At 39.5% G+C, this 24,597-nt stretch overlaps 1 protein-coding gene across 1 annotated transcript in view; it reads right to left on the bottom strand.

The window, feature by feature from the left end:
* The window catches only part of CMTM8 (CKLF like MARVEL transmembrane domain containing 8), a 41,174-nt gene that overhangs the window by 5,334 nt on the left and 11,243 nt on the right, over nucleotides 1-24,597 (bottom strand). Inside the window, exons 2-3 of the mRNA XM_009570379.2 lie at nucleotides 4,180-4,353; nucleotides 54-170 (exon numbers count right to left, since the gene is read on the bottom strand). Of these exons, the coding sequence (XP_009568674.2) occupies nucleotides 54-170; nucleotides 4,180-4,353 (291 nt within the window). The remainder of the gene's footprint in view (nucleotides 1-53; nucleotides 171-4,179; nucleotides 4,354-24,597) is intronic.

Genomic DNA, 24,597 nt, shown 5'->3' with positions numbered 1-24,597 from the left:
TTTGATATAACTCGATTTGACATACAACTGATTTAAACAAAACCCAAACTCACTGAAGAAGCTGCCCAGCTGTTGTAATTGTGACTGTCCAGTTCTTTGGTAACTGAAGATGCATCTACAATGGCAGCAATGAGGTACAAAATGAAGGCACTTCCGTTAAAACACAGACCCTGTTGAAAAACCAAACATAAGTCATTAATATGCACGTACATTTGTTACTTATTTTCTTTTCCAACATCACAAAGCTCTTTTCTGAAATATAACGTACACATGCAATGTACACAAGAAATGTGATTCTTGACTATTTTTACCTTCTTCCAAGCTTCCATCTGTAAGTTTAAAATGTAACTGCTTATTTTGTAGATCCATAAACATTAAAGCACATTTTGGACAAACTGTTCTCCCCATCACACTAAATCTGGAAGAGTCTTAAAGCTGGTGTGTTGTGATTTTTTTCAAAATAAAGAGATAAAACTAAGTAGGTGAACAGTCTGAATGGACTACAAGGTTCGTCAGGATTCATCTATGGCAAATGTTGTGTTTTCTCTTCCAAGGAGCAGACCTAATGTCTCAGGGTACCTACATTATTTTCATTACTTAGTAAAAAGCAAAGCACGTAACACTGATCTCACATGGCACTACAGGGAAACAAGAATAGTTTGGGTTTTTCATGTGAGAGAGAAAAGGAACAGAAGGGAGAATGGAAGTCTGAGAAGATGAAAGACAGATAAAAAGGTATGGTTTTTTTTCAAAAGCACTTATAACACTTTGTCCTTTACTTACTCACCACTTGGTCATGGCTATAGGAAGATCACTCTTATTTTTTTAAAAAATCCCCCAGAACTCCATCCTGCTACTTGTCTAAAGCATTTGAATTTGGCCATAAAATATACTTTTAGTTCATTAGTGCCATGTTTAGGTGGAATCCCCATGACATGTTTTGTGCCTACTTACAACTGTAGGAATCAGTAAGTCAATTTAGAACAGGTCCTACTGTTGTACGTGCCCTTCAGCTTCTGGACTCATGTTTGCACTCCAGTGTGCCACACAATATCATAACCTTTAACTCTGTTTCCCCAATTGTCTCTAAATGTGGCCATACTGATGCAGCTCCAACTTATTATCTCTATGGTGTGACCCAGTGGATGCTAGTGAATACACACCAATTATCCACTAGTCACTGACTCTGGCAGAATCGAAAAGAAGATCTAGCTGCGGCCCAGGAAGAGAAGTTTAGAAGGCAGCGATAGCAGCTGTATCCACATCAGGAATCCCCTCTGCACCAAAGCACAGATCAGCACCTTGAAGTGGTTGGTATGGAAGCTCCTCGCATCCATCTCCAGGACATTTGGTTCTGGCAGAGTTTACTTCAGACTCAGTGCAGTCTGGTCCACTGCTGCACATTCCCATGACACACAAGGTTCAAAACTTCCTGAAGGGAAAGTGATCCCCCAAACACATGCTTTCTTAACTTTGCAAGCCCCTTCAGAGAGCAGCTCGTTGTGCTGTCATCTGTCAACGTGTCAGTCTTCAGGTCACCACTGCCTATATGGTACTTCCCAGGCAAAAAGTCTTCTTACAGTATCAGAGCAGGCTGAAGGACGCACGCATCCTCCTGTGGTTTCTAAGACCTTGCAACTTCAGGACATTTGGAAAAGAGCCACTTATCCCCCTTTGCACATCCAATCACGGGCAGTGACTCAGCACTCGGATAGTTCAAGGCCTGGCACTTCAGGTTTGGTTTCATACGCTTATAAGTGAGTGGGGTTTATCTCACCTCTATCAGTTGATCTAATAAAAGGTATTATCTCCTCCCATCTCTCTTGTTTTATCTGGCCATTACAGTAATACAACATCAAACAGTCAATTTTAAGATAAAACACCAACAATTGGCAGGTTCGGGTGAACTTCTGTAAAGCACCCATTTTCAAACTCCAAATTTGATTGCCTAGATTACTTGTTGTTGTTATTTTTAGATTCCCCATTCCAAAAAGACTCAATTACCCTGGAAAGCTACAAATCCCTGCAATATCTTGTCATGTAGAAAAGAAAAAAGCACATAATTTTCGAGAAGTGCTGCTCTGGGAAATAACACTGTTGGGGAAGATGGAATGCAATGCAAGCTGATTGGGCCTTTACTGCCAATATATTACTCAAGCCAAATGGTTCATGCTAAATTACCATCTGCTTCTTAAATTCAGATTTACCAGATTTTAAAAGCTTCCATTGATTGTTTTAGCAAAGAACTTTCACTATTAAGGGGAGTCAGTCTTGAAGCTTGTCCTTTCAGTTAATTTGCAGTAAAAGCAACTGCATCTTAAGCAATTTGGTAATATGCTTAACCTGCACAAAGTGAATTTATGACACAGAAGTCCAGATGCAATTTTGCATACTGCATACAATAGGCACAGTATGAGCTGTCGCCTAAGGAGGCAGAGCAATAACTAGCAGAGACTGAAATTCAGTATACTTCAGAGAATGGGGGGAAGGTAGATGTAAACTCACTCACTGAAAAGGTGTGTGTCATGCGCTCTTGAATGAATACATTAATAACATCTCTCTGAAAAGAGACCCAATGTTGGCCAGCCAGGAGTGGCAGGTCTAATTCACAGGCTGTTCCCAACAGCTCTTTAAATACCTTAGGGCAAAAGGAGCTGGAACGCCAGCATCTTTTATTTATTTTGTGTTTATTGTCTCTTCATATTATGCTTTATTACAAAAGGAGACTACCTTTGGAGCTACATTTATGTGATTTTACCTACAACGTGTGGAACTCAGAGCAAGAAATACACTCAATATGAAGTAAAAATGAACCAAATACCTCAGCTTGTCTACCAGACAGATCAGGGGCAACTAATTTCTATGTAGCTGTTGCCTAATAATAGTGTTAAACTGGTGAAATAAAGGTAATGACTAAAGCGTGTCCAAATGGATACAAAGATGCTTTCCCTTTGAATGTACTGTACTTACATCTAACGCAGCAGGGGAAAAAAAAACCTCCACACCTTTAAACGTACCCAGACACATTACTGGTGTAATTGAAATAATCCAACATTTCTACAGCAGCGTTATAGCCTTAATGGTAATTGCTGGTCATGAAACTTGAAAACAGAGAAGCTATCTGAACATAATCCTGGTTGTTCTTATTAGTAATTACTGTACCTGGCTATTTATTACAGCAGCAAATGGGAAGACTAGAAGAAAAGAGTATTCAATTTTAGTCATGTACACAGTATAGCTGATAACAAGCTGTTTGCAATACAGAAATCAAATATATTAGATCATAAAAATAACAGAATTCTAGTCAATAAACCTTTAGCTAGCAAAAAAATCCCAACAAATACAGAACAGTATCTCACTGTATCAGACAAATGCAAAGCTAAAGCTTATAATAATTCTTGGATGGGTCACAAATACCCAGTTGGCTGAGAAGACAATGATTTTTATGATCTATTAATCTGAATGCCAGCTTGTTATGAAAATCATGTAAAAAAATTTACTGTTAAGTAGAGCTTAGCTCAGTTTGTTCAAACCACAAAAACTGGATCTGAATTTCAAGTGCCTGTGAAATTTTTCTGTAATTACAGTAGCTGTTTATCTGATTTGCGTTAAGTCTTAAGCTAAAAGCAAAGGACTACATAGCATGTATTTTACATATATATAACACTGATTTTCAGCACCACTTTCACAACAGGCCATATACAGCTTGTCAGACTGTTGCTACCTCTGAACCACTTTTACTTTAGTAGAGGAAGAGTCATGTTTTAAGAGGCAGGAACCCACTCTCAATTCATAGTGTTGATACAACTAGGGTTTTCTGCTGTTTAAGCCATATGGCCAGTTCTGTTAAATCAGAGGCAGCAGCAGACTTATTTTTCATGGGATGCAATCACTACAGGGAGAAAAAGAGGTGACTGTGCATAACTACCAGTCACATATATATTATTAAAAAACAAGCCACTACATCAACCGCTGAACAAAACGGTGAAAAAACATAGGAAAACCATTTTAACAGTGTCTGTGTAGTATGAAGGTTAAACACTGCAGGTACACAGCCACACAGTAATCAGGGAAAAATCTGCAAAAAGCACAAGTACAGTTGGTTATCTACACCCACAGAATACATCAATATTTTATTTACCCAACAACCCTGAAACAAAAAAGCATGGATGTATTTACCACTGTGGTCCATGGCACCTGGGGGATCCTGGTGTAGGTCATTGTCATGTAGATGATCAGAAAGAAGACGGTGAGAACCCAGTAGAACACGGCTACAAACATTACCCAGCCAAAGGCTGGATATAAAAAGTATTCTGTTCCAGCAATGAGGGTCCACACCAGCAGCCCCAACACCTATAAAAGTTATGGAAAAGAGAGGGAACTGTTAAACAGTCTTAGACTTCATATATTTCTTCTAGGTCAAGGAATGACACCACTGCCATTCACATAACCATTTGAATTGAGCTGGGGTACTACACTGACAGAATACTCATCTAACGAAAAAGAAGACCATATAAAACTGGTTTTGCTGTGGCAGGATGGCACAAAGAAAAAGGCAGAATGAGGCACTGATTTAGCTCATTTTCAGCTATTATGGAGCCATATTTGCAGTGGTTTTACAACTAGCTCTCAAAAAGATTGCTTATTATAGCCTACTACCATAGATGCATGAAAGGTAAATACTATTATTTTGCAGACAGTGAAATCACTTTAGAAACTGAAGCCTGTGAAGGACCACTGGGATCTTCGGGTCCCATCTGCCACACTTACAGGTAGACGACCCTAGTAGTAGGGATCTGGTTCAAAATGGTCCACACTTGCTCCGTAGACTGACAGGCACCATAGACAAAACAGCTACTAGGACCTTACAATAAAAAGTAGCAGTGAAATATGAACAGCCACCACTGCTGTAACGTGTTGCTGGATCAGCACAGGTCAGGTTGGGAACGTCATTATATTCCACAGTTCTTAAAACATCTTCCGAGTGACCTGACCCTAAGTAGTAGACAAGAATTCACACTCAAGCAAAACCCTCAGGCAAGCCAATCTGGGGAGAAAATTCCTTCCTGATCCTGAATCTAGCAATGTGTTCACATCTAAGACATGAAGAAATACATGAACCAGAGATTTTAACATACTCTTTTCGGTTTTCTCTAGTGTTAGGTGATGTCCAATGCATTAAAAGGGGATAGGGAGCAAACAAAACAGAAGTCATGTCATAGGCCACAGGATGAAAAGTTGTGTTTTGCTAAGTTGTCCGGCAATTAGAAAAATATTATAAAATGAAAAGGATATTTTATACCATAAAAACAAACAAGAAAGTCCCAAACACCACTACACATACTTTACTAAGCCAGATGTGGGAGCTAAGATTCTTGTATTTGAAACAAGGCTCATCTCTTTCTCTTATCAGGTGAAATTGCATAGCAGTGAGAAGTGGAAGGAAAACAAAATTAAAGCAAATAGCAATATACTTATTTAACAGACAATAGCCACAGCTGGACAATCTGAAGGACCTTCTACTCCAATATTCTGTTTCCAGTAGCGGTTAATAACAGATGTCTGAAGAAATATATTAAGAATAGACAGTACAATAGTAATATTCTCTTGGACTACCTTCCTCAGCTCTCAAGGATTTGCAGTGGAGGGAATTCCTGAGCCTGCAGAGGTATGTTTGTAATCAGTAGCCCCTGACAGGAGATGATGGTTTTGCTATAGCTTCATTTGCACAAAAGCTAATCCTGTTCCCATGCAAGATGTTGGCCGTGATCCCACTGAATTTTGCATTGCACAATCGAACATTTAAACATTAATGATAAAATCTCTAAACATTACATAGAAGACAAAACCATACTGATAAACAAAACTTCATTGTAATTGGTCCCGCTAGCTTTCAGCGGCTACCTAGTACCTGTTTATTTTGTCTTCAATTCATCCTTCAAACTGCCACCCAAACTTAATTCATCCCTCAACCTGTGATCTTGTGTGTTCATGGTATATCCCTGCATATTATTTCTCCACTTATCCACATCTGCACCAGGAATAACTAAAAATGCTGCATAAATGTCTATTCCACTTTTTATTGTCTTGCAATAGAGAAGGCACATAATGACCTCTTTAAGAGTATTTTTTTCGACCATTTTCACCAATTCAGCAATTTCTCTCCAATCACAAGAATTCCTAGAACTTCCTCAGATTTGGATAAAAATCCCTACTTTCCACAGCATACCAGGAGAGGGCAGCATTGCCTCATAAGAACAGTTCAAATTGCATTATCTGTGTAGTTTAAAATACACACTATTCTTTATGCAAAGTTATCGCTCCAGCAATGCTTCCCATAGTTCATTTTAATTCTAGTTCCAACAACATTTTACTGATAGTAGCAATTCAGTTAATAATGCCTCAAATTGCACGAGCTACTCACGATTAGATTAAAACCAACTCAATTTTAGTGTAGCAACTGCTTTAAGATTAAACAATCTTGATAGACTGTTTAGCTAACAAAATACCATTTTCTTAGGATACAAAGTTGCTTTTCACTATGTCCATCCACTTTAATTCAAATTTTAAATTCATCATCCAGAAATTATACCAATTGGTCTCATGCTTGATAAATAATTATTAAAGACAGATCTATCCTAGATCTGAATATCTAGCAAAGTACCATGAACAGGAACTTCAAAGATGAGACAAAGAAAGCAAAGAAGTTAAACATTTTTAAACACCACAACCTACTGACAATAGTGTTCGGTTTTAGAAATCTTTTAAAAGTAGAAGTAGGCTTTTTCATGAAAAGCATAAAAGAACAAAAAATGCTTAATACTAAACTCAACACAAATAAGATTGATAAAGACATCTCCGCTTATATAATGGATTATTTATGGAAAGAGTAAAAACTTTGTAAGCAGGAAATCATTAACATTCAAAGGGAAAATTATGAGCTTACTCGAGACCCCTAATCTTACCTTACCATACAACGAAGCTAGCAAGACATTAACTAGAGCATTAGTATTCTCATTGCCCAACCGTATCTTGGGCTGCATCAAAAGATATGTGGTCAGCAGGTCAAGGGAGGGGATTCTCCCCCTCTGCTCTACTCTCCTGAGACCCCACCTGGAGTACTGTGTCCAGTTGTGGAATCTCCAACATAAGAAGGATATAGAACTGTTGGAACAGGTCCAGAGGAGGGCCATGAAGATGATCAGGGGCTGGAGCACCTCTGCTATGAGGGCAGGTTGAGAGAGTTGGGGCTGTTCAGCCAACAACCCCGAGAAGTGGAGGCTCTGAGGAGACCTTATAGCAGCCTTCCTGTACCTGAAGGGGCTACAAGAAAGCCAGGCAGGGACTTTTTACAAGGGCATATAGTGATCAGACAAGTGGGAATGGCTTTAAACTAGAATGGGGAAAATGAAGATTAGACATTAAGAAGAAATGCTTTACGATGATGAGGGTGGTGAGGCATTGGCACAGGTTGCCCAGGGAAGCTGTAGATGCCCCACCCAGGGAGGTGTTCAAAGCCAGGTTGGATGGGGCTTTGGGCAGCCTTGTCTGGTGGGACGTGTCCCTGCCCACGGCAGGGGGGTTGGAACTGGATGATCTTTCAGGTCCCTTCCAACCCAAACCATTCTATGATTGTTTTTTCCAGTAATATTCTAATATGGTGTTACCACTCCTCTTCCAAGGTCATTTTAATATTTAGGCGGCTTGTACATATCACATGCATTCTGGAGAATTATTTTAATGCATGTTTTTAGCTAGCCTGTATCAATGGCAGAACAAGTTATCTAAGCAATTGAGATTCACCACCGATGTTACAGATTTACATCCTTAAGCTTGGTTCACATGCATTGTAACTTTGATGGGTTGCACATTAGAGCATATCTGACATTTTCAGTTAGATCCAGATACTCTTCCTATATATTACTGGAGCTGACAGGCTGAAATAATATTTCAGGTTTCTTGATTAGACCTGAAAAGGTCAGATCAGCTCATGGTCAACAATTCACTCTCTGTGTAGTTAAATGACATGGCAAATGGTTTTATTGCCTATGTAAACATAGGCAATAAATTGATTTAAAGTTCACACTGGCCGTCAGCTTCTACAAAATACTGAAGGAGTCAAAGGGACATAGACATCTAGACAAGTCTTCCATGATTAGCTTGTCTTCTGAGCATGTTAAATGCTTCTGTAGTGTTAAAAGCCTGTCTTGTAATATTCTGACTGTCCCTTACACTACATGTTTGATGTTCGACAGATCAGTACAAACTGGATGACACTTGTGTATCTGCTGGAGCCAAGAATGATGCTTTTCCTGATGATTTGATAATAAACCTCCCCACTGGGAATAACTGGACTATATTCAAATGCCATCTCAATGAGTACCTAGTGTACAGAATCTGGCAAGTGAGTGATAGATATCATAAAGCAAAGACCAGCAACTGCAGTATCTGCCCACAGTAATTCAGCGTGCACAGACGGTGCTTCACTGCTTCAGTCAGCTGAAAGTCAAGGGAGAAAGCTCCACTCAGTAACTGGGAAAGGCCTGTATCTCGTTAGAACCAGGTATGTTAGTGTATTAGGAATAGCCAAGCATTTGATTTTAATTTATGAGCAAGCCAGAATACGGTTATTTAGAATTACAGGAACATATCATAATCCTGTCAAAAATGATTCTGACAAAGGGAGGAAAGGCATCAAGATGACTGAAGAAAATAATGTATGTTGTAGTCAATGAAAAGGGATGCCAAGACTACAAAGACTCCACCAACTGGGTCCAGTTTTTCAAGTCAGATGGGAGAAAGGGATTTCAGGATTTCACTCCTCAATACATGATAAAAGCAAGTAGTTTCCCTTGTTTGTTGCAGTCTCCTATTTCACCTTGAACATCTATTTTGTGATCATTTGGCTGCTGCTTGATCAGGTACCTCCATTACTAGAATGCATTAATATGTCAAATGTACTAATGCATACTTCAGCAGTTGGCAAATACCATAAAAAGGAAATAACTTTGTAGCGAAGTCCAATATTATTGAGTGTGCAGGTTTATAATTAGATGCTTAATTGCATATTCAAACCCTTAAATAAGTGCCATAACTTTTCTGCAGTGCCAAGAACTTCAAAAGTATTGGACTATTTAGTCACTTCAAAAAAAAAAAAAAAGGCTTTGTTGCCTAGTGGGTGAGAGACATCTCTTCTCATGTTGCTGGTACAAGCCAGCAGGTATGAAAGCAGATGTGAGCTTGAATCCATGTATACAGTTTTGGTTTCTAAAGCAAACTGCAGAATTGAATTTGTACTTGCAAACTGTATTTTGAAAGCCTATGATGTAGAGACTCCTCTCCAATGACGCTAGCGTTACAAATTCTGCAGCATTCATCTTGACTGATTAACTCTGCAACACAGTAAAAAATGTTTTTGTTCCCTTTCAAAGGAAAAAGAAGTTTCATTGTGGCAGAACTGACAGAGAGAAAAACCTCATGTAGTTTCATGAAAAAAACCTCAACCCAACAACTTTTTTAACATGTTTGGCTGAAGCTTTTCCTATTCTTTATCCTACAGATGCTTCCTAGGACCATTTCAGTTCTCTGTACACATAAGTATTGTAGGATTTATACAGAGTTCCTACTAGCACAGATGGAAATGACAAGAGGAGGCGTCTAGAAGAGTTACGCATTAACAGCAACAGGTGCCTGCTGTATTCAAGCCACGTAAAAATGGACAGAATCCAGCAAGTAGAAAGCAAGACATCTTGCTTCTCCATCCTAAGGAAGGAGATATATGACTACAAGAAAGAGAGACCACTCTGAATTATTGCACATCATTATTTTACTACTAAATCACAAGTTAAGAGCTACCTCAGCAGCAGCACAAGCAGACGATGAATGTCTCAACCACCATCCTTTTCTTCCCTTAGCTACTCTCTACAGGCGAAAAAAAAAAAAACAACAGGAATTCTCCTGTTGGTAGGGAGAGCACAAACATTTCTCATGCCTGCTCCCTCGCTTCTTATCTCACCTTTCATGGCCCTTGGGAAGACAAGGTTGGAGATGCTTTTGATATCAGGCACAAAGAGGGTAAGCAAAGATCCCTAAGGGCAGCCAGACCAGCACTATAGTGGCTCTCCTTATTTGACGTTCATCAGTCAACCACCTCTTGGGTGTCTGTAAGCATTTCGTAAGATTAACGTTCTGCCAAACCTATCACAACATTGATCACACACCAAAACGCAGGATCTTATACTGTGAATCAAAATATCTGGAGATGGAGGGAGTTATTTCAAGAGAAAAAAAGACGGGGAGAAAAGGGCATTCCTCCTCTAATGTTTCTGTAAGACATACCCAGTCATAAGAACACGTAGAATTAATTGTCTTATGTTTGACAGATACAGAATGATTTTTTTTTTCCTTCCAACTACAGCTAATGGGAGTAAATGTTTACGCTGCCCTTAAATAATGACCTTAAACGAGAGTTTAAGTGACACCACCAAGTGACACACAGAAATCCCTTCTCCTGCCACTGGAGGGACCACAGCCATCGCTTTTGTTTAGGAAAACGCTTTGGAAGGGGCACATCTGAAAACATTACAGGGACAATTTGCACACAGCACCAAAACCCTGCAGATTGAAAGGGAATGCTCAAAGTATTTTATGCGCATATATACACATATGTCTGTATATATATACACACAGATGATCTTTAAGGTCCCTTCTAACCCAAACTATTCTATGATTCTATGAGATACATCTACATATATATATCATATATACATATATAGGATATTGAGAGAGAGAGAGAGGAATCTTTCACAACGGTCATGCCGAGTTAGAATGTCTGCACAAAGCAACTTTGGTAGGTTCATTTCCATAATGGGTACAATGGCAACATCATAGAATGGTTAGAATGGTTTGGGTTGGAAGGGACCTTGAAGATGATTTAGTTAGATCATCAAACATAGGTTCATCCACAAACTGCTTGAAATAAGGATCACTTATTTGTTTTACTTCGGAAAAACATCCCACCAACACCAGACAAGCATAATATGAAATAAAAAACAATCAAACTCACAAAACTCTTCCCTCCTGTTTAGAAAACTGTATTTTAATGCCCATGGAGGAAAAATACCCAAGAAAAAATAAAGTGAAAGCCTACAAGTACCAGATAAATAAATGAAATATCAATCCAGACTGAAACAGAAAAATATAAAAATCTTGTTTATGCTGCAGTCATGGAAGAGGTGATAAAGATATTTTAAAACTTAGCTTTTAAGACTGGAAGGATTCAAACTTATTTTTAATAACACTTAGTAAAGATACAAAGATGGAGAACAACAAAACCAACTTTCAGCTACCTTTTTGTTAGAGATACAAAGATCCTTACTTAGGTGTCTCTGAAATTTCCAGGACCACATTAACATGCTCTGCAGTAATCAATACATTGCCTTAGCCTACTGATTCTCTTTCCCAGTCTCAAACACTTTTTCAACCCAAAACATTATGAGTTAACATTAGCCAACTACAACCATCTTCCTCCTCATCACCAACAATACTGTATACCACTTCTTCCCCTCAAGCATTTGGTGCCACCAGCAGTTGGAAGCATTTATTTTGCTATGAGCTCCTTGGTGGAGAAAAGCCCTGTGACTCTTCCACACTATCTTCTGGTAAGACAGTCCAATGGAAGAGAATTCAGCTCTACAGGAACAAAATTCCTTTGATTTCTGCATGTTTTTGCAGGTGGTATCCCAGAAAAAAAGAAAAGGTTAGTGTTTTTGTTGATACTTTCCAGGGCTTTGCCTTTCTAGCAAACATGCCAGTGGTTACAATGGACACATTAATGAGTTATTTCATCATTTGCACAGTACAAGTCTTAGTGTCAAACTGATTAGCAGCTACAGAATCGCCCCTTCTACCTTTGAAAACATTTGTATTTGTAATAAAACCACAAAATTCAGTCTCTTCTACTTTCACAGAATTTCTGAAAATTGGAATAATACCTTTTAAATTACTTTCAAGCAACCAGTTTCAGCACTGAATCCTCCCACAAGTCTTCAAACTTTCTGTCATGCTCTTGGCTCCATGGCAGCACCAGGAAGCACTCCTCACTCCCCAGACCAAATGCAAGGGCTCGAATTACTTGCAAAACTATCGCTTGAGAGAACTACACCACAGAGTTGTTTTCCATGATTAATTTGCTAAGAAAGAAAACTGCTGGAAGTAGGATGTGATACTTGTTTCCAGAAACACACCTTCACTGAAGATTGAACTCTTACTCAAGAGTTTAGCCTAAATCCTATTACAAGACACAGAAAAAAACTCCTGACCCAGGCTTGAAATGGGTCAAGGCCTGCTGGCACATTCATTCAATAGAGAACGCAGCGGCTCTGGAGTGAGAATTCAGACCAAGCCATTCAACGCTGACAGACCTCCAGTGCCTTTCACACAGCTCCGTGGAGCAGGAAGTCCTCCTACACCTACTTCAGTTCCCCAGGAAAGAGTCCAAGAGCATCTTTGCCTTAAAAACGGGGATCAGCTCTACCCATGCTTGAGCCAGTAAAGAAGGGCTAGTCCTGATGTTCAGACTGTAACACTCGTTATCCAGATCACCCATACAGCGAGGATGTACTGAACTGGCCACGGCATGCGTAAATAAGCGTATTGCTTGCACTTACAAATGGATTCATACCAAGAGACAGAACCAACTTGCAGGAGTACCCAAGAAACTATAAAGTCTCATTGGGAAGAGCAGAGAAAGGGGGGTAGTTAATGTCTGGCATGCAAACAGGAAACTTATTTTTCTGATCAGAACGGATATTGCAATACTTCAGTACTGCCTAGGCATGAAGACAACAGTATCCGAGCAAAATGCAGTAGCAACCCTTAGCTTTATGCTACCTTAATAAGCCTACCGCCTATTAAAGAGAATAAGTCACAAAGATACTCCTTCTCTAGTCTCCACTATTGACTCCTCTGACCACACCGCAGTTCATCCATGAGAAGACTGCTACGATACGGTGCTCTGGCTCACTGCTGCTGACAGCTAAGAAAAACAACTCAGGGGTAGGAGAGAGTGAGGAAACTGTGCTGTCCATCCCAGCCATGTATTACAACGCTGCTTCACCTGAGAAATATGTGTGGAATGTGTGAGACCTGAGCTAATACCAGTAACACAGACTGAAAGGAGGTAGCTTTAATTAAAAGATCAAGAGATATTTTCTGGAACACATGGATGTCCCATCTACCATCAAAATTGTGAAATCACTATAAAAGAGTTTATTTCTTACAGTTTCTCAGGAAGTTTTGACTGAAAAAAAAGCCCTAGAGGTAGGGCAGTGGATATTCAGAAGGTAAAGAAGAAATAAGACTCAGCTTGGGTTATAAATTTCGTTCCATGTGATCAAAAACATCACAATGGAAGACTAGAACTGTTAGGAAAGGAATGAAATAATAAAAAGCTCCACTAAACAGAAGATATCACAGTGCTTTATAAATCAATGGTGTACCCATGCATTGAATATGTTCGGTTCATTCCTTTCTCCCATTTCTGAAATTATTCAGTTGGATTATGCAGAGAATGGCTCCTGAAAGAAAATAATGTTAAGGTTGGAAAAAACATGAGTCAGATTTTCTACCGATGAATGAAGGAGGGTGTAAAGGAAGTCTGCAGAGTGGCAAGTGGCATAAAGAAAGGAACACGGACTGGGTTAGGACTTGCAACACAAGAAGCATCCAGCTAAATTATCAGGCAGAAAGTTGAAAAACAGAAGGAAGCAGTATTAAAAGAAATCAAGAACAAGAAAAAAAAACAACGCATAACCAAATTACAGAATTCGTTGCCGTAAGAAACATCATACACACTACCAGAAGACAGGTCAGCCCCGTCTGTATATAATATCTATATACACAACAGTCAAGATGCAACCTATAGCAGAGAAGGATCTTGCCATATGCTTTCCTTCTTACATTCCTCCCTAAGTTTTCAGTATCAGTCATTATCAGAGACTGAATATCAGATTAAACAGACCACTGACCAGATGCATTACAACCACTCTTACTAGCTTCTGGTTTTAATTTGCTTTACTTTCCTGCAGGAAACCCTGGCAACTAAGTACTGGAAGCTACAAAAGTGTTAACAGAATAGGATGGGATGACTACGTGCCACATCAATATACCTTTTTGTTTCTAAAGCAGAATTACAAGGAATAATCTCAAGCATTGGTGAAGAAACCAGCTTGAATTATACCATCATAAAATCTATCTTCTCGGCAGAGCAGTGGTTGATGATTAACAGGTCATTCAAATGAGTACAGAGCATAAAGATTGGTCCTTGTCCCAGGGCACTTTCCACATTAAACGCTTTAAGGTTTTTGAGGGTTGCATTCAGGAATGCACTACTGTTTTACCAATGCCTGTAAATTCTAACTTAATGCTCATGCTTTGCCTGCAGATCTGCACACATAGAGACATTTATATATATATTTATATACATTTCTATGCACTACATGTATATTAACGTACACGTCTGTGCTAACACAGTGCTAGCTATCATTTTATCTACATAGCCACAGCAGAGGACACAGCCTCATCTTTGCCCATTAGTGTTCTATCACCTAACACAAGGACAGTGCCATGGGCCCATCCCAGGTCAGTCAGGATGAAGACCGGCAACCAGTCTCAGAGCTGCTTAAGCTGATCGGGAACGCACGGGTTACTACTATCAGTGGCTCCACTGGGGCCATAGTTTAATGTAAAAATAAAAAGGGGTGGCACAAAACACCACCAAAGTCAAACCGCCTGTTCTAAAAAGCACTTGCTCCATAAGGGCACTTGGTGAGCAGCTGGAAGGCAATGACCTCCACAGCACTTAGTCTCAAAATGTGACCTCAAAGCAAAGAGACTGCATGGCCTCTTATCCAGCAATCACAAGGCATACGAATAAAAGGAATGCCGCTGCTCCCTTTTCCTTCCACTTCAGCAAGGCCTGGTTGTGGCAGGAATCACTCCCACCCCTAGCATTTCCCAAAAAGAAACAACTTGCTATCATGCAGCAACGTTGTTGATTTCAAATTTCCCCTCTCCACAGTTTCCTCATACTGTTGGGAGAAGCACTATGGCAAACACCATGATATCATGGAGCTGGGAATTACTCACTAGAATTCCTGCTACACTTTGCTCTTCAGCAGCAGAGAAGGGAAAATGTAAAGTACGAGCATGTTAGGTCCAAACACAAAATAATCCCCCTTTTCAGTTACTTTCTGAGGAAATTGTCACTTAATGCTGCTTTTGAGCATGAATATTAAAGCAGACAATGACAAAGCAAAATAGTCGCACTGAGACACACAAGGCACAGAATACATATTTCTTTGTTTCCTAGCAGTTGCTTTTGTGCAGCCTCTAGAGGTAGGGGGATTGGGAAAAAAAATTGAAGATTTGGTACAAACACCTTCACTTTTAAAAGCAGCACATAAATTCCATAACTTGATCATTTTTTTGTTTTAGAACTTTGGTTATAAATCATCAAGACAAGTGAAACTACAAGGGGTTTGAGGTTTTTTTTAACATTAAAATACTAATGCATTTTGGAGCTCTGAGTAAAGTCGTAGCTGGTTTCTTTGAGAAGTAACACTCACAAGTTGGTCCTTTAAACAGTCCTGTCCTTAAACAGTCAGTACAGAAGCAAAACCACGTCCTATATGACCCACGTGAGATGCAATAGTAATTAATTAAATTGATTTCTGATATGTCCTATTATCAAATTGATGCAGTGTTGTATGATTTCATTTATTTCAATTTTAAAAGATCTTCATACTACAAAATTATGTGCAAATTTGAGAGCTCATATTACTAGGGAACAACAGCTACTTGATGGAAGGACTTAAAAGGGCTTGCAGTGCTTCTTTGCTGCAATTTAAATTGAAAAAAATTAAAATAAACTGGTAAGCTTTCTGAATTCTTATTTTGACATCTGAAGCCGAGGTTTGGATAAAGGAATAAACTTCCTCTCCTTAGACTTAACAAGAATTTCTACAGATTATAAATTTCATAGTATCATAGTATAGTAACGGTTGGAAGGGACCTTAAAGATCATCCAGCTCCAATCCCCTGCCATGGGCAGGGACATCCCACCAAATGAGGCTGCCCAAGGCCCCATCCAACCTGGCCTTGAACATGTCCAGGGATAGGGCATCCACAACCTCCCCGGGCAACCTGTGCCAGTGTCTCACCGCTCTCATGGGGAAGAAATTCTTCCTAATGTCCAGTCTAAATTTGCCCCTCTCCAGTTTATACCCATTCCCCCTGGTCCTACCCCCACAAGCCTTTATGAATAGCCCCTCTCCAGCTTTCCTGTAGGCCCCCTTCAAGTACTGGAATGTCGCTATAAGGTCTACTCTGAGCCTTCTCTTCTCCAGGCTGAACAACCCCAACTCTCTCAACCTGTCCTCATACGGGAGGTGCTCCAGTCCTCTGATCATCTTTGTAGCCCTCCTCTGGACCCGTTCCAACAGCCCCATATCCTTCTTATGTTGAGGATTCCAGAACTGGACACAGTATTCCAGATGAGGTCTCACAAGAGAGGAATAGAGGGGCAGAGTCACTTCCCTCGCCCTGCTGGCCACACTTCTTTTGATGCAGCCCAGGGCACAGTTGGCCTTCTGGGCTGGGAGCGCACATTGCCGGCTCATGTCAAGCTTCTCATTGACCAGCACCCCCAAGTCCTTCTCTGCAGGGCTGCTCTCAAGCATGTCATCCCCCATCGTGTACTAAAAACGGGGATTGCCCTGACCCAGGTGCAGGGCCTTACACTTGGCCTTGTTGAACCTCATGAGGTTCTCACAGGTTTACTTCTCCAGCCTGTCCAGGTCCCTCTGGATGATATCCCGTATCTCTTTCATATCTCTTCTCCAGGCAGAAAGGGTTTCAAGAGTGCAGCTGTAGTTTAACCGTGGGATAGGGTCTGTCCCCTCCCAGTTTAGGGGGGCATTTCTTGGGTGGGGCAAATGACAAGGTTAACATACTACCTTTTGATTGTGCAAATGTGGTGACTGGTTCACAAATATACTGGAGTTTTTCTGAGAAGGGACACAGGCTTTCAAGTCAAGTAGTAGAGATGCATCTCTGGAGGTAAAGACCATGGTATAGCCCTTGTGCTCCAAGTAAGATTGCTCCTTTATAAAGCACACATACAGACTGTGAGTGCATAGGTTTATCTTACTGTATACACTGAATGCATGGCTGTCTTTGACACTTTTGAAGTGCATTGTGAGGAAATGATTCCCACTGCACAGAACAATTAGAAAAAGAAGACTACTAGTTTCACTAATCTCTAACTCTGTAATCACTTCTTACTTTTTTTTTGTTATTTAAAGTGGAAAAGCTCAGAAGTGGATTCTGAAGTCAGAAGACACAGGGACATATGTTTCTGGCTGCATGTGTCTGACCCTACTGTGTCTATTTATTACTACTTTTATTACTACATCTACCATTGTTTCTTAATGGAACATGATGGTAGGAAGGGCTTGCTCTTTTATTCTTATAAATTCCTATGAGTGAAAAGATGTTTGAGTTTTCTACGTGTTCTTCTACCTTGATCTTGCCTCTTCTACCTACACACAAACTTTTCCTTTGAAAGAAGTTTTATAGCACTCTGTCTTCCTTTCTCTCATCTTCCCTGGAGGGATACAGTTCCAGAGGGTACAAAAATACCAGCTTCTCAATAAATGGCAATGATTTCTGTAAGTTACTTTTAACATTTGGTGCATCTGTACATGTAAAATGCACACACCCACAAAAGAAGTCATTCTGCCATCGTTTGTACGTTAATAAGCTGAACTATTTTTAAAAGAGAATTCCTAACAATGGTTACTTATGAATTATGACTGATTATTTATGTAGTCCACTTTGTTTAACTGGTGTCTACGTTCTTCAAGAAAACAATGCTGTATACAGCTGCTTTATTAATAATGTCACTGGCTCTTTGTTGCTATTTTTACTCCTCCATCTTCCTGTTAGGCCATGTAAAAAGAGATGCCTATAATTAGCGGACACAGCATTGTTTCACAAATCTTAGCTGTTACATTAATATAGAAAGCTTACTACTTGTTTGGGAATAACTTTTATTTTGCCCTGTAGTTAAGATACACAGTCATAAAGCCAGATATGATGCAATGTAAAAATCAAAGACAGTATTTGCTAAGAAAGGCTATTGATGCATTCTACATCCATTTAAACACAGAATTTTTGTTTGCTGTGAAATAAAACCCTCTGGCTGCCAGAAGTTGTTCCACTTCTCCTTGCCTGACAAACAGAAGACATAAGAAAATAAGTCTGCATTCAGATTTGTTGTTTTCTGCCTATTTAGAAGCTTATTCTTTCTCTTGAATATTTCTATATTGAGTCCCAAATATAAAAGTCCAACCCGAGGAACCATTATCCATGTTTTTAGGTGACTATTAAGGATTTTACAAAAATTGATCCACATGTTGTGGAAGTGCCTCACTGAAAAATCTTTTCCCTTCTCTGGCAAAATTGTTTTCCTTCCTGAATACATTTGCATTAACAAGAACAAACAGCATGCCTATAAGTATTTAACATTTGCACATGCTTTTCTGGAGGTTTTGTGTCAGAAAGGCTCATTTTGGCCAAGCGGGCAATGGTATAAAGATTACAATATACAACATGCTTTGTGGAAAGAGATGACATCTTGGCACAGACACTGCAATGGTAAGATTCATCTTGTCTCTAAATAAGCTGCCATAATGCCTTTTACTCTCACTGTTAAAAAAAAACCCTCAGCCTTGCTTCTCATCTGAATTTGTCTAAGGTCAGTTTCCAATCATGTCCTTCTCTGAAAACTCCTGTCTGTCACTGATATATCAAAGATAACTTTGTACTAAGAGCTGTATTTAAAATTGTTGACAAAACACAACTGAACAAGAGATAATCATAAACACTAACATTGCTCCTGACAAAAAGCTATGCTCCTCTCGTTTTTATCTTTCTCTTTTTTTCTTTTCATGGTAGTAGAAGAAAGTATTTATCTTCAAGGAATCGGGACCAACGCAAATCCAGGATTAAGCTTTTAATAGAAAACTATTTAAATGTTACTACTGTCTCATAATTAATGCTTGCAGAGAAGTTAAGGGTACAAAAGCAACTTTAAGATGAAGAATTCTATGGAAGTGAAAGTATTAATGCCAAAGGAAGACAATTAGTGGGACAAGCATGCAAAAAGACACTGCAGTTCAATCATGCTTTCAGAGAAGTCTTTGTTACAGTGCTTCATAGCTAAATTTTTAAGGTTCTGAAGAAAAAAAAGTCCACAAGCCTGAAGGACATCCCACAGCCTATCTGCTCTCCATAATAAATACTCAAGTGGTGCATGCAACAGAAGAGAACAAAGTCAAAAGCTCCATGGGATACCCAACACTTGAAATTCAAACTACCAAAGTCATAAATTCAGTATGTATTCCTGTGTGTGAGGCAGGGTATAATGCCCTCCAACTGCTTCAATGGGTCTTGTGTAAACATAGAACAGAACAACTGGCTCCGACTGTCAGCTTTCCAGTACAAGGAAAAAAAAAGTCTCTAATCAAGAAACAATATTTCAGGACCTGAAGACATTGGTTTATTCAGATTTAAATAAGTGACCAGAAACTATTTAACATCCCTCAGATGTCTGCTCGGCTTTTCTGCCAGAGGCTGCTGCCCTGCAAGGATGACTGCATACAAAGCTGCTCCTGAATGACTGCGCTCCACTGCTCTGTGTGTCTGAGGTAAACAAACCACTGGCCTCGGTTATCACCGTATACTGGACTGTGAATGCACTGAACAGCAAGGCATAGAGACCTTTTCAGCTGCCTGCATTTAAGAGCTACCAGCCTGAAATCAGAACTTCTGTGTTTGCCTACCGTACTAATACATAAACATAGAAAAAAAATCAAGAAACAAGCAGGAACAAGTCCTTCTAAGCTGCTCGCACTGCATGCACTTATGCTTTGCTGTCCCCACAACACAGTTGATAGATTTTGGGTTTTCAACCATACTCAATTTCATTTCTCTCTCTAAAGCTGATTTTCCAATACAGTTCACAGATGTCAGAACTGTTGCAGACTACAGAGATTACTACAGATTAGTGAATATCCCATGCTCGAATGAGAAGTGTTAAAGCAATTACACTTCCTAGTGGAAAGGCAATTCCCACACATTCCCCTAGCTCCTCTTTCCTCTGGGAGACAAGCATGTTGTTAGCCTGAAAACTGGTATCACCTCCAAACATACCATAGAATCATCAAATAGTTTGTGTTGGAAGGGACCATTGAAGGTCATCTAGTCCAACCTCCCGTGCAATAAGGAGGGACATCTTCAACCCAATCAGGTTGCTCAGAGCCCCATCCAACCTAACCTTGAACGTTTCCAGGGATGGGGCATCTACCACCTCTCCATGCAAGCTTTTTACCAACCTCACTATAAAAAAAATAATTCTTCCTTAGATCTAGGCCAAATCTACCCTCTTTTACTTTAAAACCATCATCTGTTGTCCTAGTGCAACAGGGCCCTTACTTAAAGTGTCCCACAGTCCCGGCACAGGCTAGCATTCTGTCTTAAGATTTGGACAAATATTCTCAGCATGAGATCAAAATATTGGTCTAAAATATAAGCACTGCTTGCTCTCCATCCCCCCTAACCTCTTGCCACCCCCTGCATTACAGAAGGTGAGTCAGCAGATCAGGATACCAGCTCTGTCTAAGGGCACAGTCTCATGCATAGGCATAGACTAAACTGTGAAAAGAGAGGACAAGACTACCACACCATTAGCCACTGACAAAGGAGTAAGGCAGATAACTTAGACAGCAGTGACCTCATCAGCCTTCAGCACCGACCTCATCAGCCTTCAGCACCAAATCTACAACTGCTTACCAGTCAACTGCCTGTGCAGCGCTCGGGTCACAGTTCAGTATGGTTTAAGGTGACAGGAACCGTGACCGAGTCAGTTGCTGGTTCAGTGAAGGCGGCCACAACCTGATTGAGCAGGCAGCTGGCAGTACCAACATCCAAAAATGCAGTGACCAACTTTGTTGAAGGCTATCTGCATCTGAGCTGCGATTCATTAGCGGCAAGTGATGCAGCAAACACCCAGAAGTTATAAGGAGGAGAGCTCTAGGTAAGGTAACAAAAGCCAAGGAGATGAGCGCTACAGGCTGAGGGCATGCTCTGCTCTAGCAGCAGGGGCCCTTCTCACCCAAGTGGTTCTTCTGAAAAACCCAAGCCTTTTCCTGTAGTTCTGTTTATATTACACCATCCACAATATACACGACCAACTAAGTTATATTTACTTGGCTAACTTCCACACCTCTTCCCTTTCTCCTTCCTCAGATTTGGATCACAGCTTGCTTCTGCCCAGTATTTTCTTTCCTAGAATGACAATAGGGCAGCTAGAATTAAGAGGTGTTACCAGTCTTTGTTCAAATACTCTTTGTTCAGTATTTCAGCTATTTACCTCCCGCTCAGAAGTTCCTGTTTTCCCACTGAGGGGGGAAGGGAAGTCTGTCTTTGGCGGCTTTTTGTTTAAAAAGTCTGCGTTCAGTCAGAGATATTTAGTACATTTTTTTCCCTCCAAAGCATGATATGACTAGTTTCAAATCAAAGAGGGAAAATTAAAATCAAATAGGCAAAATTCTTTAGAGGACTCAAACAATACGACTGCAAAAGCAGTATTTTGCAGGAACCCCTTTCTTCAAGCTACCAACTATTCCTGCATCAAAATGCTCAAATCAACACACAGTGAAAACTCAAGCTTGCTATCATGAACTGCACTCAAACACGGAGACTTGTAACATAACTTCTTACTGCCAACAATATCACAGGTCTTAGCAAGTAAAACCAAGAAAGCAGAAAGGAATTAGGTCACTGAAAGACATGACTAGGTGGGAGCTTTTCTAGTTCACACAAAGTGAAAAGGAAGAACACAGCATGCACAGCAATTTGCCTTTGATGCAGGAGACAGCATATGTCATTTAGTAATCTAGTGATAAGGCAGGACAGCCATAGGACAGACTCATTTGTTGGACTGAAGAACATGTTTAGATTGACATTTGTGACGTTGAGTTGTTTTGACATCTAGGATTTAACAGTATCATGAAGTTACCACAATGTGGGTGTAACAAAATGGCTAATGCAATATCACGAAATAAGATATCTACTTGTACTGTGGGATACATGACTACAGGGAACTTTATAGAAATATGTAAATTAGATATTTGTTTTATAAAAGGGTATGCTTGAGGAATGGGTCTACACAGCTCCCCATTTTATCATCTATCAGCTACTCTGTTCAAGCCAGAGAAACTGCACGCATGAAACTGGTAAACAAACTGGTAGCACATTGAGGGGAATCTTGGTAACAAGCGGGTTAACTGTGCTTTTAATTTTACCAAAGTCACTTTTAGCACAGTAGGTCAACACAAAAAAAAAAAAGTGTTAATTACGGTCCTCCTAATCTCAGTCTAATTTGACAGCAAGTACTCCATCCACATAGGGGTATTGGAGAGGAAAGGTCTTACGGGAGGTAATGTCTTTTATTAGTCTAATCCTCAGAGCTGGCAAATGAAACAAATGGGGAAAGTATCTGGGCATACACTTTTCTTTAGCACTGAGCGGAAGGAACAACAGAACCACCCCTTTACCAAAGGCAAACAAGTGGATAGGAAACGACTATCGGAAAGGACCTGCTGATCTTTAAGAGCCTGACGAACAATATAAGTGCCAATTAGCGTGCACAGCCTTCTCAGTAGGAAGACTTTCTTGTTCTTTTTATTTCATGTGCGGATATGTCGGGATGACCGAAGTCAATGGGCAATTTGCAACAGGTTTTACAGTATCAAAACCCGATTCATTATAACCATCTCTTCATAACAATACTGTTTGTGTACATGAAATCTTAGTCTGATTTCATTCCTATCATCTCCTCTGGGCTCTATTTGCACCTCTTCTCGGTTTTATCTTCTGGTTTGTGTACACCGTCTATGTAAATCTTACATCATGAGTCAAAATTATGCATTCTTTTAAAATGCACTTCTCTACCTTTTTTTTTATTTAATTGAGATCTAAATTGAAGAGGCATTTTGAAATAATCTTGGGTTTTAAAGTGAAAACTACTTCAGATGGAGGTTGGTTTGGGTTTTGGGGTTTTTTTTGAGGCTAGCATTCCACTGTTAAACTTAATAAGAAAGTGAAAATTAGATGTAACCAAGCTTAGAGAATTCCATTTCATTTGTTGCTATGTACTCTGTTTAATTTTAACTTCACTTTGTAAAACACTCTAAGAGACCCCATCTCACCTTTAACACATTATCTTGACTTATTTACTTCAGGCAAACATTTCCCAGATAGTCCTCTGTTACTGCATAAAGAGAATGTCAATTTCTTGTACAAGTGTCTGCTCATGTTTCAAGATTGCCGAAGTCTAAAAGAAAATGCAGGTTTGAACAAAATGTTTAGAAACTTTATTGTCTTGGCTAATATTTCTACCCTCTTTCCTGAGAAGACAAACAATTTTTTATGTTACTAATTGCATCTTCATTGCTTCATTTGGTATATTTAAAGAATTTTCCCCATTTATAATTATTCCAGTTCTAGTAAGTCCCATTATTAAATTATAGTTCTTTCAGCCTGTGTAATATGTTCTAAACTGGTCTTCTATATCTTCAGATGGATGTTGTAACTCAAACAAAAAACACATCACAAGAGAAGCCATCTCTTCAAGTAGGTCATTACTTTCCTCTTGCACACACTGCCTTTTAAAGTCAACTGTCATTAATGCAAGAATCCACTCAAAGCAGTAAAATAAGGATTATGGTTTTCTGAAACTAAATACAGTAGTTTCTCAATAACTATCTTTCTGTCCAGTAGGAATTTTATATAGCAACCAGTCTCTGATATTAGCCAAACTCTTGTGTATTTGGAGAAGAAAAGAAGAACACAAATAATGTATTTATTTGTACTGTGCTACAACTTAGTAATACCACAGGGAAGGAGAAATATTTTCATTGTAGAGGCCAACTGGCAATCCATCATAGTAAATAACTGTTGTAACTGAATCACACAGTCCAATGAACAGGGCTTACACAAATGGTGAAGCTTTGAAATATAAATCACAAATCCCAAGATCCTGTTTTTCCGTGTATTTCAAATTTCTCCTACGGAACTTTTCAGCCTTTTTCCAAAGTCTTTCATTGCGGTCATGACTAGACAGTGGTAGGTTTGACAAAAAACCAAGTCCGTCCAACGTGCTCTATGCCTATGGATCAGACAAAAGCGTTTGTTTATTTAAAAGAAAGCACCTGCTGCAATATAAGAACCTGGCGTATCACAATATTCACCCCAAAAGCACCTAAATCACTGTATTACTATAATATTTCAAATAGTCTTCTGAAACACTACAGTATTTTTCATCATTTTGTCCATCTACAGTTTTCTGAAACCATTAAAGATGAATATCTTATACTGAGCAGAGCCTGTTCTTTCCGTTGCCTCACACTTTCATCTCCAAAGACTCCATTTTGCCAAATTCTTCTTCTTCTATGTTGATTATCTGTGTCAAGC

The sequence above is a fragment of the Cuculus canorus genome, chromosome 2, assembly GCF_017976375.1.
Source record: "Cuculus canorus isolate bCucCan1 chromosome 2, bCucCan1.pri, whole genome shotgun sequence".
Taxonomy (NCBI): Eukaryota; Metazoa; Chordata; class Aves; order Cuculiformes; family Cuculidae; genus Cuculus; species Cuculus canorus.
This window is presented reverse-complemented; position numbering and strand designations above follow the sequence as displayed.